Genomic DNA, 27,590 nt, shown 5'->3' on the forward strand with positions numbered 1-27,590 from the left:
TTAATAAAACCATTTGGAGTCCCCCACACTCAGAAAAAACATAAAAAAAAAATTGCGTTTTTGGTGTTTACTGGCCGCATGAAGTGACCCGGCCGAGTTGATACAGACTCGGCCAACTGAACCGGTTTGATGGCTGAGACGCAATTTTTTTTACCGGCTCGGAACAACTCGGCTGAGCTGGTTCTGAGCCGGCCGGCTTTTAAAACACTGAGAGAGACGCAGGGCCTACGCAGGCTGACGCAGAGGGATGCAGAGCAACTCAGAGCCACGTTGGGTCAATCAGTGTGACACAGGGGTGATGAGAAGTGGGAGTAGGGTCTCCAAAGTGTCAGATGGTCTCAAAGGGAAAGTCTCAGGTGTTTTCTCTCAGTGTCTCTGTAAAATCATTCCTTGTAAAAGCAATTGCTGCTGAATATTAATAAAGCCCTCATTTGCTGCACCGGTTTTCCCGCATTGGGTTTTTTCTAGGGACAATTGTCCAAAATAACTGTGTCGATGTGATTAATTCTTGTGCATATATTTTTTCTCTGGGTAGAATTTATTTTAATATTTGTTGAAGGAATTTTGTAAATAACTTATTGAGAATAATAAGTAGGTGAAATAAATCAGTTGCTGCAGTGATAGAATTTCAGTTTAGAAATTTTCACATTAACATAATTTAACACAACCCAACCAGATGCTTTCTAAAAAATAAAAAAGGCTCATCAAATCAACATCACTTCTTTATGATGGCCTTTCGTCATGACATCAACTTCTAGCAGCATCAACATCCTACACATGTATGGATCCATCTCCAAGACATTCATTACGAAGGTTCGCTTTTTCCAACATACCTATCAAGGTCTTCATACCTTCTTCATGGAGATGTCATAGCTAATCCTTCTTGTTATCAGAGGCTGATCACTTATCTTATCTTACGTGACTATATATACATCTTTCACGAACTCTTCTTTCATCTTTTCTTCACATATTCTTCCACAGGATCGTCTATACATAGTTCCTTCTTCATAGGAACCATAGTTTCCAACCACCACATATTCTTTATGAGGTCATATTATATTGATTTCATCTTGTCAATATGTAGAAGAGTTCAAGGTACATCATACCTTCATGTATCATTCATAAGGAAGAGTCCCTTCTTCTTTAGTCATGTTCATGAGATAGAGCATTCAACCATTCTATCTACAACCATATGATGACATGACTTTATCTATCTATTACCGAATATATACATTCCTCTTCCTTCATGTGGTCATCTAGACTTTCTTCTAGCGACTTGCTTTCCTTCCTTGAAGATGAAAGTACTTCAACCAACTTGTCATGTTGCACCATTCAATAATGCATAATAGACATGAGATTTTAGGTGGAAACCCTTCTGGTAGAAAAATCATGGAATGCTTTTAATATAGTGTTAGTTTTTGGTAGCAATAGACAAGGGTTCTAGTCTCTATGGTGTCTATGAGGCGAGGGAACACATTTTCTCCAATACCTTGAAAAGGTTTCGCGAGAAAACACCTCAATTAAAATAATTAACCAATTATTAAATTTCCCTAAGTCAAACTTAGGAAAACATGTTAATTAAATCAAATTTATTGAGGAAAATCAATTTTTCTCTAGAGACTTATGGAAAAGTCATTTGATGGAGTTAAGATGATCTTAGACATCAATTGTGATTAGATCATGGTCGTTGATTACTTAACACGAGATTATAAGAGCAAGTCGATGGGGTTGGAGAGACACACTTAAATAGTTTGCTTTACCTAGTTGCAGTGATTTATCAAGGGCGTAGTTGAAGTAGAAGGAGACACCAACAACAAGGGTTTCAACAAAGATTTGGGAGGAGAATTTTGGAGAGGATTTCCACAGATTTTCCAGTGTCCCAGTGATAGGAAAAGAGGTCGATTTTATAAGCAGGAGGAGGTTGAAATTAATAGTGCAAGTAGCTAGTGAGATAGTGCGAGTGGTTGAGGAGCTCATTTCTGTGAGTCAGTTTTGGATCTATCACCCGGAGGCAAAGCAGGTGGGCCAAGAGCAGTGCTGGAGGCAGTTTGACTTGTAGGAAGTGATTTCTAGACACTGTACGAATTTTCATGGAGTAGCAATGCAAATTTCTAGTAGGCAATGTGAATAACTAGGAGGAGTGCAATTTCCTGGGGAGGCAAGATCAATTTGCAGAGGAGACTTTGTATCTCTAGGCTATTTTGCCAGTGGAAATTATTATTTGCTAGAGCTCAGCCATTATTAGGCAAACAGATAATTGTACTCTTAAATTGCTGAAGAATTAATATAAACCCTTATCTGCTGCACTGGTTTTCCCCACATTGGTGTTTTTCCAGGGACTATTGTCCAAAAATCTTGGTGTCCAAAATTTTGTGTGTGCATTATTTTCTCAGTTCTAGTATTTAATTTTGTGAAGATTGCAATAGTGAATTAATCGTTATTTGCCGAATTAAAATTCTAAAGACCAATAATCTCTAGTAGATAGAAGATTAAATTCCAATTATTGCAATCATGGAAATTTCACATATGGGTCTTCTCAAGATTACATTAATGAGAAGCTTCAACTTCTAAGATTCCTCAGCAACAACCAGAAGGAGGCTCCAACCCCTTGATTTATCAACTGCAACTGAAAGGATGCTCCCACTCCTTAATTTACTAGTTCCAATAGGAAGGACGCTCCAACGCCTTGGTTTACCAACTCCAACTAGAAAGGCACTCCAACACCCTAGTTTATTAGCTCCAGCTGTAAGGATGCTCCAACGTCCTGGTTTTATCAGCTTCAAACGAAAGGATGCTCCAACACCTTGGATAGGCACCAACTTGCCCTAGCACAGACTCTTCTAGTGTGGCTTTCTTATGATTTTATCTTTCTTTTCGCTGCATCAACCTCTAGGGCAAAGTTTTTCAGCCCAGACTCATGGATGTGGATAAAGGGTGCCAATCCCAATGACTAATAACCACAAGCGCAAAGAATGGAGATGAATAAAGGTACAAATGGAAAGTGGTAAGTATGGAATATCTTGTACACGCTACTTCAATCAGAGCTTTCCTAGTAGTGCGTTTATTAGAACCCTAAGGCCTCAAAGGAGGTCTCACTGGACTAGAGTCAAAGACTATCCTCCCAGGGGAAGTGAGGGAACAAGAATACAGTTAGGATATGTCAATCATCTAGTTTGCCCTTTGATCCATATTAGTATGTTCATAATATTAAGTGAAAGCACGATTGCAAAAATGGTTGAAGTATCTGTCAATAGGGGACCCACCTTCGTTCAAGAAAAAATGTTGTATGTGTGAGAGAAATCTAACCAGAGCAAGAAGGGGAGGATCCTGGCATAATGTTATGCGCCGATCATATAGGTTTGCTGGGTGGCTGGCTGTCTAAGGAGGAGACATATTTTTCCAATTGGTACCCACTTTTTATTGGGTAACAATGTTGAATCGCTGATAGAAATTACTGGTATGATTTTGTAGATGCCTAGGACGAGCATAAAAGCCATTGCAGTGAATATGGTTTTTCCTGGTTTCCATACTTGTAAGTGGTTCCTTAAAGGATCACTAGAGCCAGAAGACTATGATGGTGGTCACATTGCAAAAGACCTTACCAACTTTGTCTAACCACACCATCATCCATACACTTCCTTGACTGTATTCTCTTAATTGTTTGCAGACTTGAGAAGTTATGTTATAGTCTTCATTATGCATCATCCACACGCTTCCTTGGCTGTATTCACTTAATTGTTTGCAGACTTGTGAAGGGTTTATGTTATAGTCTTCATTATGATGTAATGCAATGCACGCGAAGAAACTGTATACCTTGGTTTGACAGTTGGATTAAGATAGTGTTGCATGAGCCTTGTTATCCCTGCGCTTCCTCTGTATTCATATCTCCTTTGTTCTATAATATTTTACCTCCATGTTATGATATTGTAATCAAAGTTGAACAATATTCTTCGCCAAAAAGATGCTTTGACTTCTGGAATCGCTTTTTGTCTATACATTCTCGTTTCTTGGATTTAACTCCAGGGAAAGTTTCGGTATTTCTGTATGCCAACTTTCTATTACAAGGATTGCAATGAAAACTATTATTGTCCATAGATTGCATAGCATTGACAATCCTCCTTTCCTAAGTTCAACATTCCTTAATGGCATTGTTACCCACCATTTTGTGGGTGATATCCCTAAGATAAATTTTTTCTCCAAGATGGTCCTCAGCCGACAGCTAGCAACCCCTTGCAGCCACTAGCTAGCTCATTGTGCCATCTTCTCCACCACCCGAGTCAGCCATGTGGTCCCTCGCCCATCTTCCATGATTGTATGTTTGAAGGTCGGCCTTGCGAATCTAAAGGTATGCCTTGTCATTTGGAAATTGAGTATTGTAGTTTGCTTATGATGGACACTTCTGGGCATGGATTAATGGGGGGATTTGGTGGAAAGAATGGGCTAGGTCTGTGCTTCTGTCCCCTAGAACGCTTTTAGGAATTAATCTTGGATTCTAATCCCGTGGGATCTCTTTTACTGACCATTTGGTTCTAGGGATGGTATTTCATGGGAAACCCTGATTTTGGTTGCATGGTCCCGCTCCCTTATCCGCTTATATTACCCTCTTTCCATTCATTATTACCCCATCCATCATTTTTCCCACCTGGGTCCACATTCCTCCATTGGGTCCACATAGGGTTAGCTTGCCCCTTCCCCTTGCCCACACCTTGGGTCATGGCCTAGAATGAAGCCCAAAGGTTGATGCAACTGAAAAGAAAGTTAAAAGCATATATGGCCACATTCAACAGGGAAAGTACCACAAAATGCAAAAGATGGTCAGGATAAAAACATTCAGCACGTGGGCAAAAGCCAATACATGACCTCTACCCCATCATCATGGCCATCACCTTGGTTCCTACAGGTTTTATGAGCCTTTTTCATCATATAGGAACCCGTGATTGTCCTAACCCCTGGTGGGCTATGAACCGCCCCACCTTAAAAGAGGGATTTCACTGCTATATCGCACACATCATGCTCTTGAGCCTTGAGCAGTCAATCAAAGAAAAAGGAAAAATGCATAAAAAAGATGGTGGAAAAATCAAGGCTGGGGCATCTCATGTATCACGATTGCTCCCTCCTATACATTGTAAACCCAAGTGCGAGCTTCCCTCTTATTAGCTAACCTTGCACTCCAGCATGTGACCCAGGGCTGCCCCTTCTCATCCCCTACATTCACCATATTTGTCACATGCCACCACTTTTTGAAGGATGTACCTTGAATATTATCCTCTTTAGAAGTAGAAACCATGTAATAGCGTACTTGGTTAACCCCATTTGGAGTTTGGGAGACATTGGCACATCCTGAAGCCTATTATGGAAGGGCAGGCCATTATGAAGTCCCCCCTGTGGTCCATGATTAGGTAAGCTCATTTACTCGATTTCTCTAATGAATTATTGTACTGGAAGGCTAGGGGATGCATTGGATCTTATGCAGGATTGCAGATGGTTTCTATTTGGGGTTTGGTCTCCCTATACGGGGTCTTAATCCTCCAGAGGGCTACATTGGCACATGTAGGGTGAGCATTGAGAGCCATGGGCCTCCATAGTAGTAGATTGCACTCCATGGATCCCCACAACCATTCAGAGATTGCTTGTGGTTCACTTATTGGATGAGGAGGATGCACCTGATCCATCATGCCCAGCCGGCCCCAAATCTACACCATACACTTGGCAGATGATCCGGGACTGGCATGATGATGTGGCACCACCTACGCCATCATCCTAGCCCTTGCAGACGATCTACATGTTGAAGTTTCTAAGTTTACTTAGTTAGAAACCCTCCATGCACTTTATTTGATTTATTCCTACCTACTTGTTATTTTACTTAACAAGTTATTTACAATATAAATATTGAAAATAAACACTAGTGCATGCTCAACATATTACAGATCAGCAACTAAAAGAAACAGAAACAAACACACCATATGACACCATTATTTTTGGACTAATGTCCTCGGAAAAACCCAATGTGGGAAAATCGGTGCAACTATCTGAGGGTGTTCTTATTAAACAATATCAGAGTACAATCTGGGTGCTGAAACTGGCCTACCCAACAGAGAATTTCCTTGGCAGTAATACTTCTCAGTGTCTGACAAATCTCCTGGCTGAAACCCTGGATAAACCTTCCGGCAGCTACTCAGCACAAATCTGCCCCAGAAACCCCAGCGTCAGCCTTTTCTGGACTGCGTTAGCCCCTCTCTACCCAGCGTTGGCCCTGTGTCACCTCGGATGGGTCTGCTTCAGCCCTCTGGCTCAGCAATGCTGGCCTCTCTGAGGCTCTGCGCAGCTCCCGGCTGCTTCTGCGTGGCCTTGTGTGAGCCCTGGCTGGCTCTGTGTCACTCTCCTTGGCTGCTGCACTGCTCTCCCGACACTATCTCTGCCTCTCTGTACTCAAATGACCCTCAGTTGCATCTCTTGATCGTTGATTCTATCTCTCTTAGCAAACCCTGCTCTAGAGAATAGAATGACTAATCACTTTGGTGTATTCTCCAAGTGACTCTCAAGCCTCCTCTTATACTTTTCCTGTTGACATATCAACGATCGAGATTAAGTCCCATATCAACGATCGAGATTAAGTCCCTAATCAACAATTAAGATTAGATCTGTCTTGATCTATGTCTTTTGGACCATTCTAACACAGTTTCATATTAATCCACATTAATATTTTATTTTCCCTAAGTTCAGACTTAGGGACTCCATTAAAAATATTAATTATTTTAATATCTCCTGAACTGTTTAGAATTTGCCTGAACCTTTTCTGGGTATTGGAGATCTCATGTGCCCCAACCTCTCCACCAAATTTCGTGGCTAGAGCACATCCGATGCTACCCCAAATCAACACTCCCTCTTAGCGAGGATTGTGCTCTAGCAATACTCCTCACTGAGTATTACTCTAATCATCCGGCATTGGTACCTGTGCTGATGCTAGGCCTTCCTGCCCAACATCCTCTGCACTGCTGCATCTTGTACTGCTGCCCATGGTTCTGCCATTGCCACTGCTGCATCTGTACGACAGCTCCCTCTGCATCTGTGCTGCTGCTGGTCCTTTCTCCCAGCACTGCATCCGCACTGCACCTCCTCTCATCATGCTGCATCGTGTTGCCCACTGCTGCACTGCAACTTAGTTACTGAGAAGTAAGTAATTGATCTCCCAATCTGACCTCCCCATTGGGCTAGAGACACCCACTGATGCTAAAGCTCCCTCTGTCGCTGACAAGTGCTCCCTCTCTGACTTCTGCATTGCTGCAACAACTCCCTGCATCTTGCACTGTTGCACACCTCTTTGTACCATCCTGCACTGGTGCAACACTCCTGTGCCTCTCGCACTGTTGCAGCCTGCTAGCCTCGCGCTGTCTCGTGACTCTTGCACTGTAGCTCTCTCTGCTGCTCCATCCACATCCGTCTCTACCTGACTTAGCCAGTCCTGCTACTCCTCTTCGGGGCTCCCGTAGCAAGGTCTAATCCAAGAGGCTAGGTATGTCGAGGATCCTGCCCCTCATCGCCTGTAGTCCACCTAACTACAACTCGATGTCTCCCCACTTCTTCTCAAGTGGCACATGTGCACTCATGGCACAGTCATCGTCTGTCAAAACTTCCTTCTCTACCCATGCTGGCACTGCCTTAGTCTCGGAAGACTCTCCCTTACTCTTCTTCCTCGGACACTGGGTCGCATAATGACCCAGCTCCCCATAGTGGAAGCACTTGATCTTGGAGAGATCTTTCGTCTTCTGCTTCTCCAACTTTCCCTCAGATGCTAGGGCCACATCTTCCTCCTCTTGCTTGACTTTGATCCCCTTGCTACTACTAATTGTCTTCGACTGCCGTCTGATCTCTTCTTGGCGAAGAGCTACCCACATCTCGTCCCAAGGTGGGAGAGTCCCTCTGCCCAGTATACTCTGGACAAATACCTCCCAGTCTTCGACAACATTTAGGGTTGTCCTCACCATCAGCTCCTGATCTGGTGTCGCCTCTATAGCAGTCAACTGATCTTGGATCTCACTCAGTCCTATGAGGAAGGTGTCAATCGATTCTCCCTTCTTCATCTGATACGACCTCAACTGATTCTCAAGCAGCGTTCTTCTCTGCACAGAAGTATGCTAGTACAACTTCTTGAGAGCCTCCTACATCTCAAATGTCGTTTCCTTCTCGGCTATGTGTGGTACTACATGAGTCAAGGATGATGCTCTTGGGCCTCGTCATTGCCTCCTCGTACTTGTCATTATCATTTGGGTCGACTGGGATAGCTATTACCTTCAAGGCGAAGTTCTTGACATGATTCTTGTCAAGAATGGATAAGATTCTGGCCTTTCAGACTGCGAAGTTCGACGCTCTGTCCAGTCTACCTTGGTCTCTTACTCTGTGTAGTGCCATGACGCTCCTCTACTTCCCTATTGGAAGTTCTCTGTTCGACTCCTCTGAGTCTCTACTTCCCGTCTGGAAGTTCTCTTTTGGACTCCCTCTGAGTCCTGATTTCCCTCCTGGAAATTCTTCTGTTGCTGTCAAGATGCCCTCTACTCTGATCGTCTTGTGCAACCGCACCACTAATCTGGGTTCCTCGGCTAGAAACCCTCGGTAGCAACTCCTTTGGCCTTGCTTTGTTAGGTACTGTTCTGACTACAGTACCTCACCAGCTCCACTCTGCAATATTCACACTGCTTTCTAAACCCCAGCAACCTGAAGGTGAGAGCTCCTAGGCTCTGCACAATCCCGACACCAGCAATCCGACCCCTTAGCCAACTGCATCAGCCTTCCAAGCTACTGCGTGGCTCTGCGTGAGGCTACCTTTGCCTCCTTAGCTTCTGCGCTGCCTCTTCTTGCCTCACCCTTGATGATGCAGGTGCTACATCACCCTTCCCCTGTCTCTGCTCTGCTAGAAACAACATCTGTCACCTCGGGACAACTGTTTTATGCTACTATTGCTCTGCTCTACTGATGTCCTTAGTCCTCCTGTGATCTGCAATCACGCTCTGATATCATGTTGAAGTTTCTAAGTTTACTTAGTTAGAAACCCTCCATGAACTTTATCGGATTTATTCCTACCTACTTGTTATTTTACTTAACAAGTTATTTACAATGTAAATACTGAAAATAAACACTAGTGCATGCTCAAAATATTACAGATCAGCAACTAAAAGAAACAGGAACAAACACACCATCTGACACCATTATTTTTGGACTAATGTCCCTGGAAAAACCCAATGTGGGAAAACCGATGCAACTATTTGAGGGTTTTCTTATTAAGCAATATCAGAGTACAATCTAGGTGCCGAAACTGGCCTACCCAACAGAGAATTTCCTTGGCAGTAATACCTCTCAGTTTCTGACAAATCTCTTAGCTGAAACCCCGGATAAACCTTCCGGCGGCTACTCAACACAATTCTGCCCCAGAATCCCCAGTGTCAACATTTTCTGGACTGCATCAGCCTCTCTTTGCCCAGCGCTGGCCCGTGTCATCCTGGATGGGTCTGCATCAGCCTTGGGAGGCCTTGCATTAGCCCTCTACGTCAGCAACGCTGGCCTCTCTGAGGCTCTGCACAGCTCCCGACTGCCTCTGCGTGGCCCTGCGTGAGCCCTGGCTGGCTTTGCGTCACTCTCCTTGGCTGCTGCGCTGCTCTCCCGACACTATCTTTGCCTCTCTGTCTCTCTGTACTCAAATGCCCCTCAGCTGCATCTCCCGATCACTATTTCTATCTCTCTTAGCAAAGCCCGCTCTAGAGAACAGAATGACTAATCACTCTGGTGTATTCTCCAAGTGACCCTCAAGCCTCCTCTTATACTTTTCCTGTTGCCATATCAACGACCGAGATTAAGTTCCTAATCAATGGCTAAGATTAGATCTGGCTGGATCCATGTCTTTTGGACCATTTTAACACAATTTCATATTAATCCACATTAATGTTTTATTTTCCCCAAGTTTAGACTTAGGGACTCCATTAAAAATGTTAATTATTTTAATATCTCCTGAACTGTTTAGAATCTGCCCAAACCCTTTCTGGGTATTGGAGATCTCATGTGCCCCAACACCTCCACCAAATTTCGGGACTAGAGCACATCCGATGCTACCCCAAATCAACACTACAGTCATTTTCGATTTGTTTGGAGATCCACGAGGAGACTTGTGTGCCCCACATGTCATTTGGAGCACCACAGGTTATTACAAGGGGCCAACCCCTTGTCCACTTCTTTTGAGGGTCCTATTCTTCATTGTGGCACCCATGGACCTCATTAGGCCTCTTAGAGGACCCTGTGACATGCATAGATTATTATTTGACCTTTTAAGAGGTTTTCGTTTTCATTTATGAGCTAGTTTGGTGGGCCTGTCAACAAAAGTTGTATTATTAGAACATTACTTTACTTTTGGGCTTATGTAGGCCAAGGGGGCTAATTCGAACTCCTAAGTTGTGTATAAATACAAGTGAGATGAGTTCATTTCTCATCATCACTTTGGTTTGGATCTCTTATCTCTCTTGAGATTTTCGGACTTTTCCTAGAGGATGAATTGGAGCTTTATGGTTGAGATTTGATGTGTGGATATTGGTCTATCTTCTCTTGGAGCTTCTCTATTGTCAATTGTGAATGGTTGGATATACTTTATTACATGTAAGTACATGCTTTTTGATGTTATTCTTGTTTACTTTTGTCATATACGTTGGACAGGGATTTTCGCAGTTCTAGGGCTAATTGTTGCATGCATTTACTGCTTAAATTTGTGGAATTTGTATCTATTATAACATCTCTCAATGTATGGGCCATGAAATATGAGTGAAATCTCCTAAAAGGTAATTCTATCAAAGAATTTGACCTTGATAAGCCATTTCGTTTTGCACATTGAAGTATAAAAGCTACGACGTTGCTTCCTCTTGACCTAGAAGGTTAGTGAGGTGATCTTGAGGCCTCCTTGACTGGTAACCAAGAAATCTTACTCATACTCAACATAGACTCCATTCTCCCAAAGATTAAGGCACTGATCTACCAAGGGTGGTCACTAAAAACCATATTCTTTCATCTCCTCCCAAGTCTAGTCACATTGGGGTACCTAGGGCATCAATTTCCAAACAAGCTATCCATAAAATTTTTTCGATCTCCGAGGGTTTCCTGCGTTGGCCTTTCCTTTAGCTCTCCTCCAATTTTGAAGACATTCCGATGATGGAGTTGGGAGAAAAGCCAAGCCCTAGCTCCGGGATCAAAACTTGCCTTGCCATCCCCAAGGCTAGTACCTCATAGGGTCAAAACAACATCTTTGAGTGAAAATACTTTCTTTGATCCTTTCCCCACCTTGTCTAGGGTAAGAATATCATTGGTTGCTACATTCTTTCCTCATACCCTAGACTGGGTCCACTTGGCCCCATGTGGTCCCGTTCCTTTGAAAGACCATTCTTCAAGAACCATCCAGGATACCAATTCTAACAAGGATTTTAGGGATTGGGGAACTCCTTCACAAGTCTTATCCCATAAACCTAACCCTCAAATCCTTTCCTCCTCTCCCTAGAATACATAGTACCTTGCTTAGAGAGCAAGCAAGATCCATCCTTCAAATTCTTTTGGGAAAGGGTTTATTTGAGTCACTCATATCCATTGACTTATCCTTCATTGGTGACTCCATACATACCGGGTCTCCTCCCATTGGTGAAAGTCTGTAAATAAAAGGGAGCCTTAGCTAACGTGACAGTGGGCTAAGTCTCCATTTGTTGCCCTTGGCCTAGCACTTACCCTTTAGGGATCCCCCCTAGGTCCTCTACTAGTTTGAGCCGTAATGGGCATTATGGTTTCCAATCAATCCTCAACATATTTGTAAATGCTCTCGGTCTCATAATTGTCATAGCACATCCTAAGGCTTCTCTCACGAAGATAAAATTGTGGCTTACAGGGCTGAAACCTCTTACTATTTTGGTTATGAAGATTTTGTAATCCCAAGCGACTTTCCAAGTTGGACTCTGTGCGGTCTATTATTGTTGCATTAGCTAGAGAGAAACACTTCATAAAACACCGACCATTCCTTTATGATTCTATGATTAGTTAGAGAGTAGTCTCCTTGCCACACCCTATTCACAGGAATATGAATTACATGGACATCTTTATCTCCTAGATTTTGAAGAAAGAAACACCTGTAGGGAAGGTTCTTCCTTTCCATTCCACGGTATCTTTTGTCTATTGTTGTGTTTGTAAAATATTACCTTTTTTTTTCATGCAATAAGTTTTAGATCCCATTAATAATTCTTAATGATGAAACTCTATAGTTCTGCAAAGCTAGTGCATATCATTTCTATGTAAAGAATGATGGATTGACATAGACCATTGAGATCAAACTTGTCTGCCTCTTTTGTTCCTGTTTTATTCTTGATATATTCAAATTTCAGAGTACTGACCTATCATTTTATTCCTGTCACAAACTTGAAGGGATAAATTAAATTAATTATTTTATGGTTTTCTTGTTTGGAAATGAAGATTTATCATGATTCAGATACCTCAAAAGATGGAGAACACCTTTCCAAATTAGATCAGGAGGTTGGTACGGAGAGAGCAGTAAACCTTTATCGTAGTAAATGGTCAGCTGCATGCACTGATAATGGTGACAACTGGTTCTTATCGAAAGCCAGTACCTGTGGTCAGAGTGCTTTTACACTCAAAGATAGGGTAAGCCATCCTTAATAGTGCATTTTAATTCCCCTGTTACTAATGTCTCCTATGTTACAGTTTTTCTTTTACATTGCGCAGAATACAATATTCAATGTGTGTGTGTGTGTATCCTGTTGATGCTTGGATGTGTCGTGTAGAGTTTTCCAGATCCACAGATGGATTTGCTGATTGGATAATGTGATCGCTAACATTATACTTATAAAGGTAAATTCATTGAAGGAAAATGCAACTGAGGCAACAGACTATTCAAATCAATATTAGTTATCACTGCATAAGAAAATTCTCTAAGCCACTGTTAGTTATCAATATTAGTTCTGTTTTGTTACTGTTAAAAATTTTAGATGGATTTCAGGAGGCGGATAAGCATATCAGAATAGCTATTTATTATTCTTATCATAATGGACTTTACAGCAGTCACCATCTGGACACCTAAATACGCCAGGATGATTTGACTTTCTTGCAGTCTCAATTATGTCATTGCATGCAAGAGTTGTATTCTGTGTCATTCACCCTTCCATTGTTACTATTTCTGATATGAAATTCAATCAGTTATCTACAATATAAGTAGTAAAAAACTGTAAGCATGAATGAATGGATGCTTGCCATCAATATGGTGGTATATATAATGCACTAATATTGACCATCTCTAAAGTTTTCATTACTTGCTTTGGATGCAACTTTATATTTGGTCAGTTCTCAGTCATGTGCAAAGATTCGTATGCACACATAACAGATTATCTTTTGAGATGCTTCTTATAATAATGTACGAGTGGCCTTTGCTTAAGCTGCTCTGCTACAAGGGGTGATTCTATGCGATCAAAACCACCCAGAACTTGTGACCACTGGGAGGGTTTTAACTTTTAAATTTGTTTCTCAGCATTGATACAAGACTGATGACCTCGTTGCTTGTCACTACACCACACTGATTGTTTATATTGTTTATATTTAGTGTCTATATTGTTTCTATAACATTATTGATACTTATTTTCCACTCATCGTCTAAATCTCATGGTGAGGAGTTAAACATACCAACCTCTATCCCTGCTCCTCATAGCTGATTATTTGATCCTATTGGTTTCCCTAGCTAGTTTTGTGACCTCCGATAGTTGATGGTCACTTGGGTAAACCAAGGTTATACTCTTCACTGCATTGAATGTGTTGAACGACTTTTTCTTTGACATACATTTCTACTTTCCGGGGTGTTAGCACATAAATATACCTCTTCGAAAAATGACAGACTTAGTAGATTTGGGATAAAAATCTCTATGCAACATCTAGAAGAACTCTTCCTCTTTCTTCTCTTTCTCGTAGTGCGAATTCCTCAAGGGGGGTCGATTTCCTTTTTTGATGGTCCCCACATTCCACATAACCAAAAATAATTCGTTTTTCTCTCTAAAGTTTATTTTATTCTTTTCTCCAAAAATAAAGTGAGTGGCTCCTCAACCCACTTTCCCTAAGTTTTATTTGCCAAAATACTTGTAACGCCAAAATTGCAAAATTGAGGATTTTACTTAGCAGAATTATATATTGGGGACATGACAATCCTCCCCTCCCAAATGTTGTTTGTCCTCAAGAAACTGCAATGCTGGATGCTACAAAATCTCTTCTCCCTCCCAAGTAGCATCCTCCTTAAGCAGGTACTTTCACCTAATAAGAAACTCCTTGATAGTCCTGTTCCTAAGCTTCCTTTCTTTCTCCTGCAAGATAACCTCTGATACCAAAACCAGGTACCCCTCATTATCTGAAGGTGGTAACTCTATAGCAGGTGTCACTTGTTGTCCCAAGGCCCTTTTCAGGCATGACACATGGAACACATTATGCATTCTGCTCTCTGGTGGAAGTTCTAGCTCGTATGCTACCTCTCCAACCCTGTTAAATTTTGGTATTTACTATGCTTAAGAGCAATTTACTTCAATTTTCTTGTTAGCCCAATATCAATGGCCAGTTTAGCAATCACATTAGCATGATAGTAAAATGCAGATAGAACATAAACATAAACAGTAGAAGACAAGCCAAGACAAGAGGACACAAGATGTGGCACCAACCAAGGACAAACCCCAATGTGGGGAAACCCTTGATCAAATCTTCTTATATTCTTCAATAGTTCAGTAGAGAGAGATAGTACAAATGATTTAAAGTCAATACTGACTTGCCAAATAGGAGATCAGACATCAGAGATCTTCACCATGAAGATGACACAATGAGGTTGCAATTCTGACACCAAGGACTGAAGATTTCTATACAGCAGATGATAGCCCTAGAATAACTCAACCAATCACCTAGAGTACTGCGGCTTTCCTACGCTGCATCACTGATTATGTCAAAGTTGCTAATCCGGCACCTTTTACATGCTTCAAGGACTGGTGCTTTTCTTGGAAAACCTGGTCACTGGTTAGGGCACAAACTCTGTCTGCTACAACACCCTAAACACACCCAACAACCCACCTATTGATTGCGGCTTTCCTTCACACAGTCCCTCCAACTATATGTTGCCTTATAGGGCTGCTATCCTCCCTGAACGCAGCTCCTAAAGGCCTCCAACTGCTGGCTATGGCCTGCGGCCTAGCCCAGCAGTGGACTGTAACTTCGGTCCCCTCAATCAGTGCCCCAATCAACCCTTAAACAACAGTCCCTTGCTCCTCTTTTCTGCAGCTTCTTCTGCCCTGCAAACCGAGCTCAAGAATAGCCCTATCATGCCCAAACAACCCTGAAATAGACCACGCTGTCACCTACAGCAATGTGGCTTTATCACAAAATTACCACACTGATTTTTCTAGACTCCTTCACGCTGTTATAGGGCTCCTTTTGCTGCGGCTAGGTCTCCTCTTGCTGCGGCTAGGTCTCTCCTTGTCTTGCTGCGGCTAGGGCTTCATAATCTGTGGCTAGGGAATCATTGACTATGGCTAGGGCTTCATTATGACAGCGGCTAGGTCTCCTCTCTAGGATTGTGGTTAGATGTCTCCCTTGACTGCATATTAGGCCCCTTCCTTGCTATGGATTAGGCCTCTCTTAACTGCAGTTAGGGCCTCCTTTAGTTAGCGGATTAGGGCTTCTTTAGATTGCGTATTGGAGTCTCCTCTTGACTACGGCTAGGGCTAGATCTCCTTCTCTAGTACTGCGGCTATGTCTCCCACTTGACCTCGCTTGCCACCAAACCCAAACGAGTGGAGAGAGATCATGAGATGTGTGTTTGAAATGACTTGAGATCACCTCTATTTATAATGCAACATTGAGGCTGAGTTGGCGATAGTTTGCTTGTTGGCCAACCTTGATAATTTGTCAAATAATACAAATAAATTCATATCTCCATAAATACATGTCGGAATCAGATGATCTTTAGATCAATCATACACCTCTCAGAGAGAGGAATCCAAGAAAAATATCATCTACCATAAATAAGATGACCCACATGGAGTTTGGCCCTAGTTGCCAATTTTAACAAATCCGCCTGGTCACTCGGTATGGCCCATAAAAGCGTGGCTTGAGCTTCTCAACTCCCTTTTGCTTCAGTGTAGACTGCTTGTAAGGTTAGAGATGCAGGAAAACTAAGCCCCGAACCTCAAAATGCTTCTCAACCCGGTGTCTGTCTACATACATATTCTAATGGTTTTGTACCGTTTGCAAATTATCTTTGAGAGCCCTCAAGATCTCCTGGCTCTCTTGTATCCAATCCTTTGCCCCAGGGGCATGGTTGTCTCCAAAAATCATGGTAACAAAAGATAACGCATCATAACCATAGACAGCACGAAAGGGTAATTGAGAAATCTAGGGCAACTAGATTAGGTGATTTCTCTTACTTTGATAACTTCTTGTGATGTTCTTTTAACTTAACTTGAGGTACTTGTTATTAACTTCTTCTTTCACTTGATTATTATTATGTTCTCTATAATCAAACAACTACCAAACAATGAAGATAAAAGAGACGAGAGGACACAAAATGTACGTTGCCAGCCAGGGCCAAAACCTCTCCTGTTGAGAGGAAAACCCACAAGAGATCTTCTCTTTGTAAAAATTCCTAAGCCAGAATCCCTACTACAACAAAATGATGTTACTTCTCCTACCTGATTAAACCGTGCAAGTTATTTACTGTATTCTAGGGTAAATTTCGAAGCAAATACATCTGCAACCTTCACTTAATTTACATATATGCGGAAACAAAATACTGAGAAAGAAAGAAAAATAAAACACATAGGACATAGTTATTTTTGGACAAAAGTCCCTGGAAAAACCCTATGCGGGAAAACCAGCGCAACAACTTTGAGGGTTTATTATTATTAAGCAGTAGCAAAACTTGAATACATCACTGAATACCTCATAGGGTTATTCAGTTACAGAGAGAAATACTGGCAGAAGCTTTGTGAGTTTGCCTCACACAATCACTGAGAAAAGTCTCGATTGTTCCGACTACTAGATGAGGTGCCCCTGGCAGGCACTATGCTAGTTCTGCGCTGTCCCAATGTCAACCCTTTCAGGCACTGTGTTACCTAGCTGGGAATTCGATCAGTAGCCCAGAGTCACTGCTCTCAGCCTCCCGGTCTCACACCCGGCTCTTGGTTGCTGAAACTGACCCTCTACTCTGATTTTTGACTTTCTATCTCTGGGTCTGTGTCACTTCTGCGTGGCCCTTCTGGCCTTGCGTCAACCTCTACGTCAAGGCCTCTGGATCACTTACTGCCTCTCTTTGCTGATGTATCTCTGGCTGAGAATCTCTCTCTCCAAAAGCTGCTATCCCTGCCCCTCAACTGCAAGAGATTCCTTCAATCGATTTTTCCTCTTGAACAAACACATCATAAAACCACAACAACAAATCAGACCATGAAACTGCTTCCAACACAACGTTGTATACTCATTTTATTAATGGAAAGAGGTGTATAATCAAGGTGCTGAAATGAGTGCACCTGGGCTTGCTCTTAGAAAGCTAGCAAAAGCTCACAATGATACCTAAGTCACTCTCCTCCAAGCTCTGTCAATTAGGCCCAAGTGCTGTGCTATAATTCGCTAGAAATGATGTTGCTCCCTAAAATGGTCTACTGCTAGAGCCCTCTCTACTACTCAGAAAATTCTGGGAAATTAATTTTGGCCTCTACTCAAGAAACCCAAAATAACCCATGAAGGGTTTGGCCAAAGCTTGAACCTGGAATTTCGATCCGCTTGGGCTTGGCTAACTCTCCTGCTGGGTAATTCGACCCTCCTGAGAATTTTGCTGCTGAATGCCCCCAACATGCCTGCAAATCCTGTTAGAAGGCTTCCCAAGCCTTCCCATCGAATTTCCTCCTCAAACTCCACAAACTCTTGGAGTGCCTCTAACAGTGACTGTGCAATCCTTGTGCTGCTGTGGCTCTCCCTACTGCTGTAGATCGATTTCTTTTTGCTTGTACGAATTAGGCTGAAGAAGAGCTCCCTCCTAGGGCTGGCACTCGAAGTCCATCGAAGCAAGGGCTGGGATTTCCGCTCAAAAACACCCATTGTGTTGAACAACACACACAGACTTGGTTCACTACTCACACGTGCTCTTGTCAAAGACATATTCCGAAAATGATAGATGATAACAAAAATGAGAGCCCCTCCTTTCTTTTATCAACTTGCCTCCAAGGCTGCCCATGTGGGCCCACATCAACTTTCCCTCGCCTTTTCCGCACCAAGGAGAGCGTACTCTCCATGTGGGCCGAAAATCCCTTTGTGGTGGCCCCCACATTCTACCAAAGCCACAATATTTCCTTGAACACTATAGTTGGGGTGCTCGTCATGCCAAAAATCAAGTGTGGGTCCCCTAGGCCCACTTTTCCTAGGTGAAACAATGCAATACACCAAAATTGAGCAAAATTCGATATTCCCTTAGTGAAACACTAAGTAGGAATATCACACTTTAATACAATTATCCTAGCGTATTTTATCAACTGACTCAATTTTCTTCCTTTATGTGACCTATGTGATGTGGCAAGATCATTGCATCATCTCTATGTTAAGCATTCTACCTTTTATTTGGGATCACTGAAGAAAATTAGGAAGGCTCAGTACTAATTATTTTTCTTTATGAAGGTATGCAAACATATATTCTTATGTTTTGTTAATTTTGATCAATTGCATTATCATGAGGCATTAATCTACCGTTGGCAGTTGTCATCATAAGGTTGTACTAGTTCTACCTTGTTAATTTTAGGTAACAATGGTATGTTCTATGCTTAAGAGCAATTTTACTTCAATTTCTTTATTAGCCCAATATCAATATCCAGTTTAGCAATCACATCAACATGATAGTAAAATGCAGATAGAACATAAACATAAACAATAGAAGACAAGCCAAGACAAGAGGACACAAGATGTGGCACCAGCCAGGGACAAACCCCAATGTGGGGAAACCCTTGATCAATTCTTCTTATATTCTTCAATAGTTCAACAGAGAGAGAGATAGTACAATTTACAAATCTGATAATTTATGACAACAACAAAAAGCCCTAACCAGAAAAGTCAACGCTGGTCAAACAGGGCAGAATTCTTCCTCTATTTAGCTCGGTCAAACCCAATCAACTTTGCCTCCAACAACAAGTCTAATCAGCCCAAAATAGTCCAAAAAAGTCTAGTCAAAACTGGTCAACGAAAGTCAACTTTGCAGCCAGCCCTAGGACAATCAACGCTGGTCAAAGGAGAGGTTAGATTGCCTTGATTTTAGTGCCCAGATCTGCAGCATGCTAGGACAGAGATACCTCATCCAAACCGAAGTCAAATCAATTCAACGCTTAAGGTCATCACAATCAAACAGAAATTCGTCCTTCTCCCTTCGCACGTGTGAGAGAACGCTGCACAGATATGCGTACCCAATCACAAGAGGAGAGAGAGAGAGAGGTGAGATGAGATGATCATGAAAATGACTTGAGGTCTCCTTTTATATGCAACATTGAGGATGAGTTGGGCGTTTGAATGCTTGTTTTGCTTGCTGGCCGACCTTGACAATTTGTCCATAATATAAGTAAATCCATATCTTCATTTGTACATGTCGGAATCGGATGATCTTTAGATCAATTCTACACCTCTCAGAGAGAGGAATCCAAGAAAAATATTAACTGTTATGAATAAGATGACCCATGTGGAGTTTGGCCCTAGTTGCCAATTTTAACATACCTCTATATTGGTGTTTAAGAAGTTGAGAGTACACTCGTAACTGGCCCAAGGGAAACTCTACTCCATGTGTTAGGTTAATATATCTTAGAATAATATGGATCTCATCTTCGATTTTTGAGATTAATATTCAAACAATGGAGTTTAGGCTACACTAGAGAAAAAGAGGAAGAGAGAGAGGGAAAAGATTGATGCCTCTTTAAATATTCAAGAAGTCCAAGCATTAGGAGTTAATGTTCACCTAAGTCACTTAAGGCAATATTCAATGTGTTGATTTGGGGTAGCATCGGATGTTCTCTAGCCTTGAAAATTGGTAGAGAGGCTAAAGCACATGAGATCTCCAAGACCTAGAAATGGTTTGGGCAGATTCTAACCGGTTTGGGAGATATTAAAATAATTAATATTTTTAATGGAGTTTCTAAGTCTAAACTTAGGAAAAATAAAATATTAATGGGTATTAATATAAAATTGGGTTAGAAGGTTCCAAAAGTCATGGGTCAAGCCAAATCTAATCTTAGCCATTGATTAGAGATTTAATCTCGGCCGTTGAAGGACCGATAAGAAAAGTATAAGAAGAGGCTTGAGGGTCAATTGGAGAACACACTAAGGGAGACCAATCAGTTCGATTTCTGGAGCGGGGTTAGTTAAGAAATTCAAACTAGTGGTCTGGAGAGTAGCAGTAGGCAGCAAGTACGGAACAAAGAGTTGGGAACAACACCAGGGGAACAATGCAGAGGTTGGAGAGGCAGACGCAGAGCCTCTCAGGCAGATGCAGAGGCAACAGACTGCGCAGTCACTAGAGGGCCTACGTGGGTGATGCAGAGAAGCCCAGTGCTGACGCAGAGGGTCTGGGAGCTACGCAGAGGTCAGCTAGGCTGACGCTGAGACTGGGAGAAGTGCTAAAGAATTTTCTCTCTGTTGGGTAAGCCAGTTTGGCACCCAGTTGTACTGAAGAATTGCTGAATAATAAAATCCTCCCTTACTGCACCGGTTTTCCCACATTGGGTTTTTCTGGGGACTGATTGTCCAAAATAGTTGTGTCGATGTGTTAATTCTTGTGCATGTGTTTGTTTCTGTATTATGATGTGATATCTGCAACAAAATTTATTTTAATGTTTATTGAAGGATTTTCATAAATAACTTATTAGGGAATAAGTAGGTGAAATAAATCAGTTGTTACAGTGGTAGAATTTGCATATGGTATCAGAGCAAATAATCAGAGACAGGAAGGAAAAATCAATTACGGGTCGAGACCATGATGTAGAGGCATCTACGTCAGGAAACTCGCACAGATTTTCAGAAAATTGCACAAGAGAAAGTGATTTCGATTTCTCTATGTTGGCTTCCAGGTTGGAAGAAGAAGTGGGTTGTGTGACTAGCTTTGCATCATCAGAGGTATGGTATATAGACAGTGGGGCCTCTTTGCATATGACGAGAATCCGAGAATGTTTCTCAAATTATCGGGAGGAGAAGATGAACTTTCAGATCACCATGGGGAACAAGGCAAAATGTACTCCAGTAGGGAGGGGTACCATAGTTTTTCAAATAGAAATAGGAGAGCGGTTCTGTGCTACCAATGTGTTGCATGTACCAGGATTGGGGATGAACTTACTTTCCGTGTCGCAACTTCAAGGCAAAGGCTATGACGTTTTCTTCATCAAGGAGAAAGTATACGTCAAACACCCGAGCTGGAAAAAGAAAGTGCAGATCGGGATCAAAAGTAACAGGTTGTACAGACTACAACTAGAATCACCAATGGCACTAATAGGCAGTCATGGAGACAAGGATTTGAACGAACTATGGCACAGAAGAATGGGACATTTGCACCATGGGGCTCTGAGAATTCTCAGGAGCACTGTAACAGGAGTTCCAGATCTTAGTACGGAACGAGATGATGTATGCAGAGGATGTGCTCTAGGAAAGTATGCCAAAGCAGCATTTCCTAGAAGTAAAAACAAGGCCAAGAGTGTACTAGGATTGATACACTCAGATATTTGCGGACCCATGTCCACTAAAGCTCTTAGTGGTGCCGAGTACTTCCTTACCTTCATTGATGACCACTCAAGGAAAACTTGGATTTATTTTTTGAAAACCAAGGATGGGTTTACTGTCGATTCAAAGAGTTCAAGGGTCTGGTGGAGAATCTGAATGGGAAGAAAATAAAAGTTTTGCACTCAGATAATGGTGGAGAGTATGTCGATAAGGACTTCACTGATTTTTGTGCTAAGGAGGGCATCATAAGAGAGTGGACAACTCCTTACAATCCGGAGCAGATGGAGTAGCAAAAAGAAAGAACAAGACTATTGTAGAAGCAGCTAGAGCCATGATGGATGATCAGGATATGCCAAAATTCCAGTACAGAAGCATACAATACAACAGTCTATGTTTAGAATAGAACTCCTCATCGGGCATTGGGCAAGATTACTCCAGAGAATGTCTTCACAGGGAAGATGCCTGAAGTTAGTCATTTCAAGATATTTGGGAGCTTAGCATATTGCTGCATACCCAAAGAAAAGAGGAAGACGCTGGATCAAACTGCAGAGAAAGGATATCTAGTGGGATATAGCGAGAATGCTAAGGCATACAAAATCTATCTTTCAAGGAGCATGAAGGTAGTAGTTCGACGAGATGTGAAGTTCATGGAGGATAGGACTCTCAGAAAATCTCAAGAAATGCCTTTTGAGGAGTAGTCAAAAGAGGAACTATTGGTCAAACCTCTTCAACCAACGAAAGAAAAGAATTCTTCCTCGGGTCATGAAGAATCACAGGATGAGGAGGAGCGAACATAAGCACGTGCTGGCAGAGGAAGAACGAGCAGGGAACTTCGTCAGATTCTGCAAGATGCACAAGACTTCATTGGTGCGCCAAGGAACAATAAGAGGGAGCGAAAACAACCAGATAGATATCAGGCATTAGTAGCTCAGGATGGGGAGCCTGCCAACCTTTAGGAGGTAGCGCAACATCAGGTTTGACTGGATGCGATGGTAGAGGAGTACAACTCCATAATAGTAAACAATGTATGGGAGGAAGTGCCAAGGGCTCAAGACAGATCAGTGGTAGGTTCGGGATGGATTTACAAGATCAAGTACGCTGTAGATGACAATGTTGAGAAATACAAAGCCAGGTTTGTGGCTAAGGGGTATGCTCAGAAGGAAGGAATTGACTACGAAGAGACCTTCACCTCGGTAGCTAGGTATACATCTATTAGAACCGTGATATCTCTTGCAGCACAGATGGGGTGGGAGATCCATCAGATGGATGTCAAAACAACATTTCTGAACGAAGTGATAGAAGAAGAGGTATACATTGAACAACCAGAGGGCTTTGAGACACATGAGAAGAAGTCTCATGTATGCAGATTGAAGAAAGCCTTGTATGGGCTGAAACATGCACCTAGAGCATGGTATGGTCAAATCGATAGCTATTTACAGAAAATGTGATTTGTCAAGAGTGACGCAGATCCAAATCTCTAGTATCTGGTTGTAGAAAATGAGCCTCTAATCTTAGTATTATATGTGGATGATCTCTTCCTGACAAGATCCTCTAGGCTCATCGGGGATTGCAAGAATAATCTAGCCACGGAATTCAACATGAAGGATTTGGGACGAATGCATTATTTCTTGGGTTTGAAAGTTTGGCCGCAAAAGGGGGAGATCTTCCTTGGGCAAGGGAGATATGCTACAAAAATCCTGAAGAAATTTAGGATGGAGGACTGTAGACCCATGGCTACTCCAATGATCACCAATTGGAAGAAGATTGATGCATCTGAAGACAAGGATGTTGATCCCACCTTATACAGGCAGCTCATAGGGTCCCTGATGTATCTGGTCAATACCAGGCCAGACATTTGCTAAGCTGTCAACACCTTCAGTTAGTTCATGGTGGAGCCGAAGAGGGCGCACTGGGCAACAACCAAACATGTTCTCGGATATTTACAGGGAACAATCGATTATGGACTCTTGTACACCAGGAGTAAGGATATCAGATTGAGTGATTTACTGATGTAGATTCGACAGGAAGTTCAGTGGATCGAAAAAGTACCTCTAGGTACTGTTTCAACATTGGATCAAGAATGACCTCCTAGTGCAGTAGGAAACAAAAATCTGTGGCTCCGAGCTCAGCAGAGGCAGAATATATGGCTGCAAGCACAACTTTGTGCGAGGCCATATGGCTTAGAAAACTACTTGTGAACGTATTTAGAAGAAATATGGAGGCGACCAGGATCATGTGTGATAATCAGAGTTGCGTCAAGCTCTCTGAGAATCCAGTATGTCATGATCGGTCAAAGCATATTGATATCCGGTGTCACCTTGTCAGAGACTGTGTCCAACGATGAGCTGTACAGTTGAGCTACACTCCTACAGGGGAACAGGTGGCAAACATCCTTACCAAGGCCCATGGAAGAAGCAAGTTTGATTATTTCAGGGAGAAGATGGGGATGATAAAGAATCCATTTCAGTAGGAGAAATGGGTATGATGTTGCAGTGCAGTAGCAGTCAACAATAGCATGATGCAACATGATGAGGAGTTTGTAGTGCAGATGCAGTGTTGGGAAGAAGTACCAGCAACAACACGGATGCATAGGGAGTTACAGTGCAGATGCAGTGCTGGTAAGATGGACCAGCAGCAACATGGATCCAGAGGGAGCTGCAGTACAGATGTAGCAGTGGCAGTGATAGAGCCATGGGCAGCAGTACAGGATGCAACACTGCAGAGGATGATGGGCAGGGAGGCTTAGCATCAGCATAGGTACCGATGCCGTATGGTCAGAGTAATGCTTAGTGTGGAGTATTACTAGAGCACAGTCCTCGCTAAGAGGGAGTGTTGATTTGGGGTAGCATCGGATGTGCTTTAGCCTTGAAAATTGGTAGAGAGGCTAAATAATATGAGATCTCCAAGACCCAAAAATGGTTTAGGCAAATTTAACCAATTTGGGAGATATTAAAATAATTAATATTTTTAATGGAGTTCCTAAGTCTAAACTTAGGAAAAATAAAATATTAATGGGTATTAATATAAAACCGGTTAGAAGGTTCCAAAAGTCATGGATCAAGCCAAATCTAATCTTAGATGTTGATTAGAGATTTAATCTCGACAGTTGAAGGACCAACAGGAAAAGTATAAGAAGAGGCTTGAGGGTCAGTTGGAGAACACACTGAGGGAGACCAGTCAGTTCGATTTCTGGAGCGGGGTTAGTTGAGAAATTTGAACTAGTGGTCTGGAGAGCGGTAAGAGGCAGCGAGTACGGAACAAAGAGTCAGGAACAACACCAGGGGAACAACGCAGAGGTTGGAGAGGCAAACGCAGAGGCAACAAACTATGCAGTCACTAGAGGGCCTATGTGGGTGACACAGAGAGGCTCAGTGTTGACCCAAAGAGGTAGGGGATGATGCAGAGGGACTCGGAGCTACGCAGAGGTCAACCAGGCTGACACTGAGACTGGGAGAAGTGCTGAAGAATTTTCTCTCTGTTGGGTAAGCTAGTTTGGCACCCAGTTGTACTGAAGAATTGCTGAATAATAAAATTCTCCCTTGCTGCACCAGTTTTCCCACATTGGGTTTTTCCGGGAACTAATTGTCCAAAATATTTGTGTCGATGTGTTAATTCTTGTGCATGTGTTTGTTTCTGTATTATGATGTGATATCTGTAGCAGAATTTATTTTAATGTTTACTGAAGGATTTTCATAAATAACTTATTAGGAAATAAGCAGGTAAAATAAATCAGTTGTTGGAGTGATAGAATTTTCACACAATGATCTGCAATTGATCAACGAATGGTCAAGGATCCAGAAAAGGCCAAAAAATCAAAGTCGTTGGATGCAAGTGAAACCAACACCGTCATGTAGAGCTCGGAAAAACGATTCCAAAGCAACTTGAGCAGACGCATTTGGACTCCAGATGAAAGAGAAAGAGCTCGTTAAAGTTTGTGGGTAAGCAGGTAAATGAGGCCTTGCAGGCCAAGTGGCAGCTCCATAGTTTGACGTGGCAGTCAACAAGTCAAAGTCAACTCCAGTTTGGGTGCAGGTCTTCATTACATGGTGAAGGTATCAAGTCTCATAGCACAGACATGGTTTATGAAATATATAACATGTGGTGTAAAGAAACCTTATATTAAAACATATGTTATGGTATTAAAGTCATACATATATTAAGCCACATAACATATATTAAACTATATATTAAACATGTAGTGGTGCAAATGAATGGGAGCGGAATTTTAAAAGTCAAAACCTATGTTGAACGTATATAATAAATGGCGGGCACATTACATATGGTTGAGAACCATATAATAGGCATATGTTAACGCTGCCAAGGATATAATATTGAAATTATGTATTAAACATAGTTTATGATCCAAACGACATGTCATGCTTCGAAACCGCGGGACTTATCATGCAATGGTTACAAAATGTGCCACGGGAACCACCGCTCCACCGTGACCACAAAGGGTTATGGCACTATGACCACCATTCACATGCGACCAACAACTAATGTGGCATCACCGTCGGGGGAAGTTATAACTATATGTTATGTTTGGAAACCATACAAAACATGCCAAAGTTTAATGTATTATATGGTTGCTATTAATATATGCCATATTTGTATAGTTTCGATACCTATGTGCATAGTTTTCATTGCACCGAGAACCAAATGTAATGTTTTATATGGTGCGGTTTGAACTATATGTTATATTTGTAACAAAATTGCAACCAATTGCCATGTATAGAGTTTCAAGATCTTTTAAATTAGCATTACACCGATGTGCTAGAGGACGAGAGGTGAGCTTGGCTTTTTGAAGAGGAGAGTTGAGATTTCATGCAAGGAAGGAGTTTCTGAGCAGGTGCAGGCAACGAAGCTGAGAACTTTGAAGACACTTTCTGGGAGATCCAGGAAGCCTTTTTCAGAACCGATAGTTGCTATAGGACCCTGAAACAGAGCAGAGTGCATCTAGATGGTGCAGGATCATATGTGAAGCAATATTCTTTTGATGTGTTTATGGTTTTGAAGTTTCTAATATAAAAGCCTTCTCGTTGAAGACCAAGCCCTGGAAATGTAGGCTTGAAGATAGCCGAACTCCATTAACAATCTCTTGTGTCGCTTTTCTTTTCATGTTTTGCTATTCAATTTGCTGCAAATTTATTATCAGTTCTTCATGCTTATGTGTTTAATAGTGTTTTTAAGAATCATGCATTAACACTATGTTAACAGTAAATAAATTACATTTCAATGAAAGATCTTTCTGGGGATCATTCAATGTTCATGTAACATTAATAAAACTCATGACTAGACTATTTTCAACAAATTTCTTTATAAATCCAATATTGACACTCGTAGACTTGTCCTTGATTTCAAAATTGTTGCATGGTGCACCTTGTTCAGGTATCTCAGTACTATGTCGATTCTCATTGATTAATGCTTGACATTTTTCTCTTGCTTATGTCAGCAATAAATGTTCTCTCTGTCTTTTTGTAGGTACAGTCTGCTATTGAAGTTGTGAAAGTTGAAGGAACACTCAATACATCAAGATTGGCTGTACTGTTAAAGGAAATTTCACACTTAGCATCCCAAGAGCTTTCTTTGCAATTGCCAAATGACATTTCAAGGCAAAATCATATTGAGTATCCCGAGGTAGCCTTCTGAAACATCATTATAAAATTGATCACTATGCCAATACTGAAACACGTTTAAGAAGAGGTCGCCCCTTGTTGGCTGAAAGGAAAAAAATGCTGAAATTTGTTTCTTCTGTTATGCAAATCTCGCTATTGAACTTCGGTCACTTGAGATATATAAAATGAGCT

At 41.8% G+C, this 27,590-nt stretch overlaps 1 protein-coding gene across 2 annotated transcripts in view; it reads left to right on the forward strand.

Annotated features, from left to right (window-relative positions):
* The window catches only part of LOC149193779 (uncharacterized), a 249,834-nt gene that overhangs the window by 41,229 nt on the left and 181,015 nt on the right, over positions 1-27,590 (forward strand). For both annotated transcript variants that reach the window (XM_089404946.1, XM_089404945.1), the window contains exons 2-3: positions 12,484-12,672; positions 27,265-27,420. In XM_089404946.1, the coding sequence (XP_089261072.1) occupies positions 12,484-12,672; positions 27,265-27,420 (345 nt within the window). The remainder of the gene's footprint in view (positions 1-12,483; positions 12,673-27,264; positions 27,421-27,590) is intronic.

This window comes from Pinus tabuliformis, chromosome 2_2 (genome assembly GCF_031772625.1).
Source record: "Pinus tabuliformis cultivar Carrire ecotype Pingquan chromosome 2_2, CPIR1, whole genome shotgun sequence".
Classification (NCBI taxonomy): domain Eukaryota; kingdom Viridiplantae; phylum Streptophyta; class Pinopsida; order Pinales; family Pinaceae; genus Pinus; species Pinus tabuliformis.